A 12,197-nucleotide genomic window follows, 5' to 3' on the forward strand; every position below is an offset into this window, starting at 1 on the left:
GATGAGTCGCCCGTCGCAGAACGCCTTCTCCTATGTACAGATCCGAGTTAGCAACCGCGGACCAATCACAGCCCCGAATTTAATAACGAAACAGATGTTAAGTCTGTTCTGCGGTGCAACATTTAAATAATTATTCTAATCGATCGTACACATATATTCATAGATTATATCGTCACATATCCATCCACAATAGATTGACATTTGATTAAATTTTATATAATATTCGGCGTATAATTCAGTGTACAACTCGGCGTCTTTTATAACGCAAAAAATTTTTGCAGCGGTTGAGACGAACAGAGTCGACGAGTCTGCAGGCACGAGCAGCGCTACGCGCGCATGTGCGCCGGTACGCTGCGTACAAGGAGAACGAAGGCTCCCGTCCATACCCCCGCGGACCCCGGATCAAGAAACATCTCTCCAAGAGACGTCTTCGTTCTGGAAGGATGATACGGGAGATGTCTGTAAAGTGAGTGTACGCGAATTATATTCACGTCGCAGAGTCGTTCGCGTGATCGCGGAATGATCGGTTCAGGTCTCCGTCGCTCAAGCTCTAAGCGAGCTAATCGGCGATTGGTTCTAATGCTGCCGATAGCGTTTGTGCCGGCCACGGGATTCTATGTTTAACACGGTATCGTTACGTAGCGAGCGAATATTATTCTGAAGTCAGTAGCTCGAGCGTAAGATGGAGTAGAGGCAGACGCTGTGTTATGTTCACGCTGCGCGTCGACCGTGAAGGTCGTCACGCAGCGGCGCCGCGAGAGGTCCCTACACGTGCCGTAAAATAAAGTAATTCTATATAACCTATTCATACTTAATTTTGTCAGTAACTAACAAGTACTGTGTGTCTGTTCCAGGTCCAGAGAAGACGCTGATCGTCATACGTGTCTCGTCGCCGTATCATAATGAACGAACCGCAAACTGGTTCGTCGGTTTTCTCCGGTAGTGCCGTAGAGTTGTGTCGCGCGATTTAATCAATTTTCCGGGTTTTTGTCGCGAGTGTCATGCGAGTGTGTGCCGAAGGAGGATTCAGCTCATCCCAGATTGCAGTCGTTTGTTAGTCGTAACCATAATTCTATGCGAAGAAGGAGGATCAATCAGCCCAAACTGAGAGGAGGAGGAGGTCCAGGAAGGACATCAGGCTTTGGCGGAGCAACGTATCGGTAAGGATTATTTTAAATTATGTAAAATTGGTAATTTTTCTGTTGTCATTTCAATACAATTTTTTTCTTATTTTCTGTTACAGTGTCGTCGAGTGTAGCTGATTATCTCCGCCACTGCGCATCGTTCCGGTGAGTGGAATATTTTTTTAAAACAATGAATTCTTTGCATCATTTTTTTTAATTCTATTATGTACGTCGATTGCGGGAGGGCTAATTTATTATAAAAAAACGAGAAATGTTTAGTACCGTGCAAGATCCGGAGTAGAATTCATCAAGTTATTGTAATTTTGCAGCTAGTGGTTAGATCGTACAGATTAGATATATTCCTCAGCTAGTGACTATTCATTACTGTACAGGATTTAGAAAGTAAAGTTGTATTATTAAAAATAAATTGTCTCGTATTCGTTTATAGCTACTGTTAAGCACTAGGCATGTAGTGAGATAATTATTTCTGGCTAAGAACAAGCCAGAAAAGTTAGACTTCTAAACGTTGTTCGCTGTATGCTAGCTTACTGCATGTGCTGACTTACTTAACGTGCGTTCGATTGTCAAGTCTGCCAGCCGCCAGGCTTGTCTTCTCTTTTACGTTATATCTTTTATACAATCTCATAATTAAAAATAAATCTTTATGTGAATACGAATAGGATAAATATAATTATTAAATACATCGTACGCAACTCTTTAAGTACCTAAAGTAATATAAAAAAATATTTTTAATACGTAAATAAATAACTTAAAAATTTCTTAACTTAATCAAAATACAATTATTGAAATAATTTTTTTTTTTCCTGCGATATTTGCTTCGCCATAAACTTTTTAGTTTTTCCTCCCCTGTTAGGCGATAAATTAATTATTAGCATAGACTCGATGATTATTCATCGAGCCATTGATCGTTCATCGGTGCGTGTCAGCCGGCGGAATGCGTAACGCGCGTCGGGGCTCTTAACTCACAGGCAGCGATTCGCACATTCTGATTTCGATTTCAAGCTGGCGCTTCGATATTTACCTGTCGTGGATGCTAACGATGCCGATGGGTTTGCGCGAGTTTGCGTAGACCCACGTGGCGTTTATTCACGCTAACGAGACCCGATTAAAAGCCGTGAGATGACTCATGGAGCACGAGGCGAGCACACACGCGTGTACGTAGGTCCCAAAACGAGAGCGGTAATATATCACCTATATATATCACGTGTTGACGCCAATAAGATGAACCGACCTTGCGTAACAATAAGCCTCCTAATTGGTGCGACTTTCGAAATGACGTGGGCTCGTTCTTTGTTGCGCGACCCTTTACGCTCGTTCAGCCTCGACTGGCTAGCTGCGACACGTATATAAGAACTTCAGTATGGCAATTATCACTCTTTACGATCGGTCTTTTATTTATAGTTTCGTTATTTCTGACAAATAGCCGTTCGCATAAAACGATTGAGGAAAAGTTTAAAATAGTAACTTTATGTTCAACGTACCGTTTTATATTTAATTAATTTTACTCGAGACTTTTTTTGCTGTATAAAATTAATTATGTAATTTTTTTTATTATCGGGAAATTGTAAATTAATATTTTTACAAATTATTCTATTCCACGTTTACCTACTTCAAAGTACTTGAAAATAACAGATCTTAACGACGACTACTCGTTATGTACGCCGGAAGTAGATACTGTTTTGCGACACGTGTCGAACCACGCGAGTGCCGTAATGAAAGACAGCCGTGAGCATCTCGATAAGAATTGAAACACCTGCGGCACGCGTCCGGATACATGAAATGCACCGCGATGCGTTTGAACGTCTCCCCTTTCTCACGAAAAAATTTATACATATTATTTTTTTTTTTTTTTATTACATATATAAAAGAAGTTTTTCCACGGAGGTTATAAGCATTTATATATTTTACACATATATTAATACATAGTAACGTACGTATATATTATATGTATCTTTACAAATATATTTTTCAACGGGGACTGAGGGCCGAAAAAATGTAATGATTATTCCTACGCTCGCGGGAAGTTTTAGTGACACGGGCTTATCCCTCGAAAAAACGCCGGAAAGTGAGCTAAATGACGACTGATTGGTGAACAATGCGTATCGATATAAAGGCCGCATTCCATCGTCTCGAGTTTAGGTCCGCTTTTTCCTTGGTTTCATTCACGATGCACTTGTTCATTGAAATATTTATAACAGGCCTACGCTGAGAAATAATGAAATGCAGACGTGACCCGACGTTTTTTTGTATCCAACTGTATGGATACCTTTCCTCACGTCGATCGCGAGATTACGAGACACAGGGTTGTTAACCTCGGCTGGTAATTTCATTTTTATTTCACGTTTCTATCGTTTATTTTACGATTTCGCTTATTTGTATGTATCTAGCATGACGTTACAAAAGTCTAGATTAGAAACTACCGTCGAACGATTCAAGCGAAACGCAGAAATACAAAACTTTGCCCGATTTTTTAATCAAATTTGCAATATGTTGACTATTCAATTTAATTATTACAAATTCATTGTTGCAAATAGTTAATTATCTTACGAGAGTTTTTCATATTAATTTTTTTTGGTTAGAATTAAAGGCGGATCAAGTATATTAAGCAATGTTTTTTTTTTTTTCTTTATTAAGCGATATTTCTTTCGAGTGGAGGGAGATAATCACTCGCGAGAAATTACAATTAAATTCTCGGGGAGTCTCATAATTCTCATAAAAGATTACGGAATTAATCCTGGGAAAAATCAAAATCACACGTAAGGTCGCCGGTTGAATGGGTCGGGGAGACCGTTTCCTTTCCGCCGACACCCCCGATTTAGAGCGACGAATGTCGATCCGCGTGATTATCCAGTTACTAATTGATTAGTTGGGACAATTGCCGAACATATGCTGGTCATCTTTACGATTCCACGAGCTCGGCTCGTCGCCCTTAATCCGACAGGGGGGGTTTCGAACAGAAGAGACCCGCGCCTACCGTTGTATATTACGCAACGTGTAATTTGCGGACAAAAGAGGCACATTGCCGCCGATGCTTACGATATACCCGGTCATTGTTGCGCCGTAACAATGCGGCTAGCTCTTTACCAGGTAGAGCCCGGTATACGCTAGGTGAAATATTCATCGCCCTCGGAGGGGCTGCTATTCTACGAGCCGACGGCATTAGGCGAACGCGAGAAATTGTAGTGGCTGATTACTGACCGATAAGCTGAACACCGTAAACGTAAAATGGTTACATTGGAAACAATTAACGTGAAGCTATTGGGAATAATTAAGGGCGTTTTTGGCTTGTAGAAAAAAAGAAACGACTATATTTCTTTTTGAGGGTGCAGTTAAAATAAGATTTGTAAGGTTTCACCAACGAGTCACAAGTAAAAATAATAATTAACTAAAGAAATATTATTCGACAGTTTAAATTTATTTATTGTTGACGCGAAATCGACCAGATATTAGTAAAAAAAAAAAAAAAAATCTCGCGTCTTTCGCGAACGATCGAAACGTTCGACACAATCGACGGGAAATCATTTATCTCTTGACATTCTCAAGGCCGGCAAATCCGTTCCCATGAAATTAATCTTCCGCCGGCCGAGATCGCGATCCTGTTAAGCGAGACTGCTTCAAACGATGCGACTAATCCGACATCCCGGATTTTTGTGATCTCGTTGGATGATCCTGGGAGAAACTGCTCCCGCGTACCGCGAGGATCTTCAGGGCAATAGCGGGTCGATTTGTTCGTTCGATTAGCCACGGCCGGTGCGTCGAACCGGCTTTAAAAGACGCAGACTGGTCAAAATTTCTCGGGGGGAGATTCTCGGGGTTGTTCACGCCGACGTCTTCTGGTCACTTTCGCAACGGGTCGCTCAATTTATCGAAAGAAGTTAGTTTGATGTAATTATGTATTTAAAGCGAATACATTAGTACTTTGACGGTTTTATGTATACAGAGTCAGGGATTATTTTAATTTGGGTCATTTCGATTTACGTCGAATGAGCAGTTCGTGTTTCAACTTATTGTTGAACACGTTTGACTCTCGGTATAGGTTCCTCGATAAGGAGCCGCCTTTTCGGAGACCATGAAGGCGGCGTCGTCGGCAATTTAGGACATGGTACAGGATTCGATTGTTTGCGATCTCTGTTGCGACTCCGAGATTGTCTTCGCTGCTGTCGTCGTCCTTTGGCTGCATTTGATCTGCCGGTTGCCTTCTTACTTTTCCCCTTTCTGTTCTTTGTCCTTCCTCTGTCTGCTTTCCTTCTGACGATATTGCGCTTTAAATTTGTAGTTTGATGAAAGCCGGGATCAAACCTGCCGAAATATATGAAATATTGGAGTGTGCGCGCGTGTAAAAAAATTCCTGGAATTTTTTTTTTTTTAATTAATTACGAGCTTTCACTAGAATGTGAAGACATCCACTGCGCATTATCACAATTCAGCTTATCGGGGTAAAATAACTATTAGAGATTTATCGAGACGGAAGTTATTGGAAGAGAGTTGCAGTTTACTTTCGCAGACGCAGTTATAGAAGTTTCGCTGGAGATTTTTCTCGAGTCTTAAGTTATTTGCCGGAGGTGCTTTTCGAGGAAGAGGTACCTAAATTTGTTTCTCTTCTTAGCGAGTATACCGAAGTCCAGGCCGCGGCGCAAAGCGATAGCGACGTCTCTTCGGAGAGTTTTACCGAGCGCGATGTCATATTTGTCGCTGACGCGCGTCAGTATTTCCTTCGTCGAAAAACCGTCGGGTGGCTGCTCGGTACGAAGCAGGTGGTAAACGAGGGCGGCCCGGCGCGCCATTCCTGTTGAAACGCGACTTATTACGAGAATGTTTGTTAGAACTGGACGTAACCAACCGAGTCATAATGCCAAATACGGAGTGTGAAGAGTGACACGTCTCTCACAAACGGCACACTTCGCGTATATGCCTGTACGTGTATATTACATCGAGAAAAGCACAATCGTACATATATGTATAATAATATATAAAATTTTTAACAACATTTATTCGAGAAATATTTCTATTTCATAATACTTCGTACTCTGTGGAAAAATTTTTGTGCAAAAATATATATTTAAAAATATATACGTAATATATTACATCTAACTTTTCTATGGAGGCGCAAATCGATATCCTTCTGCGACCGAGCGCTCAGACACATGTTTAGATATAAAAAACTATATATATGTATCTATATATATATATATGTATATACTCCGGAGCTCTGTTCCGATACTGGAGCTTGCTATTTGCCGAGAGGGATGCAGAGAGTTTAGAAGGAGTTCGGGGTTTGGATGGCTAGGCGACTTCGGGGAATGGTTCTGGCAAAGGGGGTTGAAACTTTAGTTAGAGTAGGAAAGAAGAGGCGGGCGGAGGAGCGAGAACGAAGAGAAGTCTTGGTGTCTAGAAAGAGGGAATCCGCCTGGATGGTCGGCGATTTTGATTTCCGTCGGGAGTTTCGCTCTACCGAGGCGAAGTAACCGAAGTGAAGCCGCCTTTAATCATTCGATTGCCGACGCTTCCGGATCCGTCTTCCCACCGCGGTGGCGATATCCACGATGCGGCGGGATTCAACGCGCGCTCTGGTTGTTTGCTTATCATTTTGACGATTGGACGTCTCGAAAAACAAACGGCGGATTAATTCGCGGCGTTTCGCCGTGAAGGCAGAGATTTATCGTTATCACCGACAGGTTATTGTGTGCCCCGGCGATTTCCGCGAAATAATTTCAAGTATCCCGAGTGGAAATTGATTCTTACCGTTACCTAATAATTAGCCAATTCGTCGTTCATCTCGTGACTGTTTAGCAAAATTGTCTAGAACTGAGCCAGAAATGTAGCACTTAAAACGTACTAGGTATTATAATTATTACGAGCTAATAACGAGCTAGAAAGGCTGGATATCTAAAATTTTAAATATAATTATAGGAAATAAAAACATAGCTTTACGCAAAGCGATGGTGCCAAAGATCGCCGTTTCCAATTTCGTTCTTTCGTTCTACCGGGTGAATATTACGCGGCAGTCCCGCGAGCAAAAAGAAACGATGACCTTATTGTATTAGCAAAGCTAGTAAAATATATTTGCGCAGATTGTTAAATATTAGGTCTAAATTACTACTTTCCGTCCCGTTGAGTAGCCCGTGAAGTTTTCTGCACGGAGCTGGAAGATCGTGGATTTCCCTCAATTTTTCTGAGAAGTTCTTTCTGAGGAAATTGGTGCGGAAACATCGACTCCTTTAAAAGGGTACTGTAACTACACTCTATTTTCATAATTACGAACGTTGGCAGTGTCGAGCGAGGTAACTTAAATTTTTTGAAGCGTCCAGGAAATACTTGGTAGAACATAATCTAAAATATTGTAAAATATTCAATTCATGTTTAATTTTTCTCTTCCACGTCTACACACGCATCACTTTGTACAATTTTCCTTCTTTCTACTTTAAAAATTGTGATAAAGCGAAAAGAAAAAATTATTCACATTATTTATCATTATTAAAAAATGTATTTAATTAATTTGCGTGAATAGATTTGCACAAAGATGAAATTTAATTATAAATGGAAACGTGAAATAAGTTGATAATACAAATATCATTATTTTATCTCGAGTTCTTTTCGCAATTCGTGAAAAAAATTATCGTCAAATGGAAATCGAATAAAAACGCGACAACAATATTCGAAGAGCAGCGCGATCCTTGAACGAACGACTGGCTTTGAAACCCCAACGATTTGTCTTCCCTTTTCTCCTTCGCGGAGGGTGGGCGTCCCAGTTTCCCGGGTTTCTCTGGCTGCCTTTTTCCAATTGTACCCCGGCCCCGTGTGCGTGCGGGTCCTCCAAGTCGCGGCAAGTGGATTATCGACGGCACGAAACAATGGCGCGGCTTTGTTCGGTGGCGTTCCCGCGCGTAATATGTGTTCGGCCGCGCGGCGCACGTCTGTCCATCCGTCAGTTTTGTGCGTTACGAGTGGCACCGGCTATAAGCCGAATGAGTGGCCCTTCGTACTGGGTTCGAGTCAAGCACCGCGCGATACATCTGGCTGTCTGATCGGTGTTTATTAAAAATCATACGGAACTATAACCGCCCGCGCATTCGATATCCCGCGTTCAAACGCGATTCAATAAGCCGAACCTACCTAGAACGCGGCCGTCAATCTCTGTGATTCAAACGGAGACTTGACGTCAAAACGATCGCAAGCATTGTTCTATATGCATGCATTATAACAATTTTAAACTTGAAACATCTAATGCAAATCTGTTTTGTTAAAAAAAAAAAACGTTTCTTGCACAAATCGACATAAAAAAAAATATAAACCACGTATGGCAAGGAGCAGGGTTTATTTTACACTCACTTATAATAAATATAGGCCGAGCTAGGAATATGGACGAAAGTTCATCTAACAGTCGCGATATGAAAATACGAATACATACGTAAATTCGCAGTAGAACAAAAGTCGATCGTGACACGCCGAATATATACGAATTATAAACAAAATATATTTTACTTCACGTCGGCAAACTCCGAAAGTTTTCAACGTCTTTACGGTAAAGAAAGTCACTTCAATTCAGGATGGAAGGAACAAGCTTTCTCTGCGACAATTTTATTGGTCTTTCTTGAAAGAGCGGCAGCAGCCGGTTACGCCCCGAAAAGATGGGACAGCACAAAGCGAAACGAGAGACGCTCGAGGGGAGTTAATTCCCTGACCACCCCTTTTCCGAGTTTTTGATTTCGATACGACGGATTCAGCCATCGAAAGAACCGCCCGAAACGATTTCGCTTTTTAAATTCTTGCTGCTGACATCGCGATCCGACATATATCGCGTTACGTGCTCTATGCGAGGCACATTATATAGCCGGGTTTTTTACTAAATTACAATATGCGCGGAAATTGTGCGGCATGTTTGTCAAACGGGGAGGCGAGTCGCAAGAAGTGCACTCGCTTGTAAAGGAGAAATCTCTGTGACGATAAGGAGCCATGTACCGTTGGGAATGCCGGGGTTTCGGGCCATGGTGAGTTTTGCCATGGAGCTCGTGATCCAACGTGCAAACAACCCTATGGGCAGAGATTTCGATTTGGTATCCGTTGATGTCGACTATCGTGCATTCCCTGAGGCGCGAAAGCACTGCTCACCGTCGAAATAAAGTTCCGAGGTATGACGCTCAAAACAACATACCTCGGTCGCTTTCATAACGGTGTTTTCGACTATAGCTCATATTTTTGCGAAAATTATTGTATTTTTCTAAAACAGTTACGCGACAAAAAAATATTGCGCAGTCAGAATAACATACAACTCTTTTAGAAGGAAGTTTAGAAGAAGGAAAAAAAAATTAAAAAAGGATTAGGTTAAATTTAAATAATTCATTCATAATTCATTCGTATAACGACTTTTTTATTTCGATATAAAATATAACAACAATAAAGATAAACGCGTCTCACGCGCAGCGAAATCTGTCTTGTTCTTACAATTTATAAATTCTGCAAACTAATATCCGACGATCTAATTAACTAACTTCGCGTTCCTTCCTTCCTTACGCGGCGTCACTTTATTTCCACTTCGGCTCGTCAAAGTCTGCGAGACGCATCTTCGTGCGACCGCGTAACCAGTCGGCAACGTAAGGGAAGACGTGAAACAGCGTCTTACCCCGGTGCGAGGAAGTGGTGCAGACGAATTTCGAATTAACGTGCTGGATGTTTGAGCACCGTACCGAGAACCTCTCGAGGGGTTGCGAAAGTGAGAGGGTGGGCTTGACAGTAGCTGGTGGCTCGGAGGGATTCAATATAATCGCGCAATAAAATTCACTTACAAGCTATAGCCGCGCGCAGCGTTCACCCCGCGTCGCCTCCCTTTGGTCCCGACTCCGTTCTACACCCCTGTGTCCCTACAACCCCGAAAAGCGGAGCTTTATCCCGCATCGCAGCAAAGCGCTATGAAATATTGCTGTTGAGCTCCCAACCGAAATTTATGTCCGCTCCGCGTGCTCGCGAGAGGGTTGATCAAAATGTAGGTCTATAACGTACTTACTTCTAACAATTTTTGTGCTCTGTTTCGGTTAAAGTTATGTAGGTCAATACACAGCTAAAAATAATAAACGACGTTGATAATTATGTAAAAGAGATTCGTTAAATGTTTTACATAAAAATTAAATTTAAATCTAGAATAATAATAAATTTAGTATATATTAACTTGGATTTTTATATAATATTTAATATTATCAATACGTTGAGGTTTTAGAAAACTTATTCCGTTATTCATTACTGAAACATATTGGAAGGAAATTCTTACAAAAGACACTCGGGGTGAAGGCGCGGCGTCGCGACGATTATTCAGGAGCATAGCTGCCGCGCTTCCCGTTAAATCGCACGCTCTTGGCACGAAGGTGCGCTGATATACACGCGCTGGCCGATGAATACCGGCTGTTTGCATAGGTCCGAGGTGCGCCGACATATGTACGGGATACGAGAACGACGCCGACGACGGGTTCGGGTTAGAACCATCCCCGAAACGTTCGGGGAGTAAAAGGGAGGCAATACGCCATGATGGGCCCCTGTGTACACTCAGCTGCCGGTCGGTTTTTGCGCAAAACCAGGCCCCTCCATCCCACGTGCAATGTCCTGGTGTTACGAACCCGGGTTCTGTTAAAACTTATACGTAATAGTATATTGAAAATAAAAAGTAAAAAAAAAAACGAATAAAAAATTGATAAATAAAATTCTTTTTCAGTTTTGCATCAAGTTAAATTCTTAGATGTACGAAATTTCTTTAATTTCTACGTTTATTAATTTAACATTATTAATTTTAAATTTGGTTTCAACCACAAATTTTTCCTCTGCCTTTCTCAAACTAATTTCTTATCGAATCTTATGGGTTTTATGGGAAATATTCTCTTTTTCATTCGTTTTATTCCTAAATTGCGTAAAATGTCGGGAACTCTCTCGGGAATCTGGCAAAAACTCAACGTCGGCGCATCGAGCAAATCATCAGAACGATCTGTGTCGGTGGTTCTTCAGAAAAGGTAGCGCAAGTAAACGCCAAGAAGTGGAGTCCAGAAAGGGAAGGCAAGTGTACGCTTCGCCAAGCGTGACATCGCGATATCGCCTTCAAACGCTACATAATTGCGGAAATTCGATGTCATCGTGGATTTTACCTTCTACATGGATTTCTACCGACATTCCGTATGATACGAAACTAAAATCGCTCAAATGAACCTAGGAATTTTAAACATAAAGCAAAGTTAAATTAAATAATATAAATTTTTAACAGTTCCATTCAGAAATATTGTCGTAAAAGTTCTGCAGTAGTTGCAAAACTATCTAATTATATATAATAAATCACAATTTTAATTGATATACATATACAATTTAAATAATTTTACACATCAATTATAATTTATTTTATTTAATTAATTTTGCTTCTAATAAGCCGTACGACTTTTTTGCTATTAAAATTCATAAACGCGCATCGAGAAAGAGCCATTCTTCTCTGAAGTTGCCGGCCAAACTCTTGCGGCATTCACGAAGACGCGGCGTAATGCACAAGCAGCCGTGACGGATTTATAGTAGCTGCAGGACTTTTCTACGGAGAGGAGCAGGAAGAGCGTGCTGGCTGTACATTTGGTCCTGCGAGAGGAGCTAAAATGGAAATTCTCGTCGCTGGTTGGCCGAGTCTGGCTCCGCCTTTCCCCGGGACGAACTACGTGTGCTATGCTCTACGTCGCGTTTAAGCGGATACGTATACCTACTAGCGGCACGCTATGTTGCTGAGAATCGCAGGACCCCATTATAGCGCGGGGCTTTCCTCTTACCCCCGCGGCGGCGTTTCGACGGCGCCCTCGGAATTCAGGTTTGCGTAGCGGTGTGTAATCCGCGTCTCGTAAGTTCGTAACGCCGGGATTACACGCGGCCGAGGACCCGAAACGAATCGGTGTGTACCCATTCGCGGGACTTAATTTGAGCCCTAGTTACAGCCGCCGCGCTGCCTAACGACTCCATCTTCGAGTATCGGCGAGCCGTAAAAGGAAAAAAAAATCTCGGACACTCCAAATTGAAATTTTTTTAACAGAAGAAGACATAATC

The 12,197-nt window shown here is 41.7% G+C and overlaps 1 protein-coding gene and 1 long non-coding RNA gene across 4 annotated transcripts in view; one reads left to right on the top strand and one right to left on the bottom strand.

Annotated features, from left to right (window-relative positions):
• Positions 1-397: 397 nt before the first annotated feature.
• Positions 398-12,197, top strand: part of LOC139104689 (uncharacterized) — a 75,849-nt gene continuing 64,049 nt past the window's right edge. Inside the window, exons 1-3 of one of the 3 annotated variants that reach the window (XR_011546067.1) lie at positions 398-466; positions 855-1,160; positions 1,244-1,289. This is a non-coding gene — a long non-coding RNA (uncharacterized lncRNA). Of the gene's footprint in view, positions 467-533; positions 787-854; positions 1,161-1,243; positions 1,290-12,197 lie in introns of those variants that run through there. The other 2 variants (XR_011546068.1, XR_011546066.1) reach the window with 2 other exon arrangements.
• LOC139104994 (uncharacterized) lies at positions 4,517-6,250 on the bottom strand. The gene is made up of 2 exons (XM_070660812.1): positions 5,730-6,250; positions 4,517-5,444 (listed from the first exon to the last, which is right to left on the bottom strand). Exons 1-2 carry the CDS (start codon positions 5,927-5,929, stop codon positions 5,150-5,152), a joined length of 495 nt encoding a protein of 164 aa, XP_070516913.1. The 5' UTR covers positions 5,930-6,250; the 3' UTR covers positions 4,517-5,149.

Source organism: Cardiocondyla obscurior, linkage group LG08 (genome assembly GCF_019399895.1).
Source record: "Cardiocondyla obscurior isolate alpha-2009 linkage group LG08, Cobs3.1, whole genome shotgun sequence".
Classification (NCBI taxonomy): Eukaryota; Metazoa; Arthropoda; class Insecta; order Hymenoptera; family Formicidae; genus Cardiocondyla; species Cardiocondyla obscurior.

What these genes read in the sequence shown, in the direction of transcription:
- LOC139104994 (XM_070660812.1), bottom strand. Translation starts at nt 5,929, where the DNA reads ATGGCGCGCCGGGCCGCCCTCGTTTACCACCTGCTTCGTACCGAGCAG. An exon ending in AAGAAGAGAAACAAATTTAG is followed by an intron (nt 5,445 to 5,729) that starts GTACCTCTTCCT and finishes ATATTTCGGCAG; the next exon opens with GTTTGATCCCGGCTTTCATC.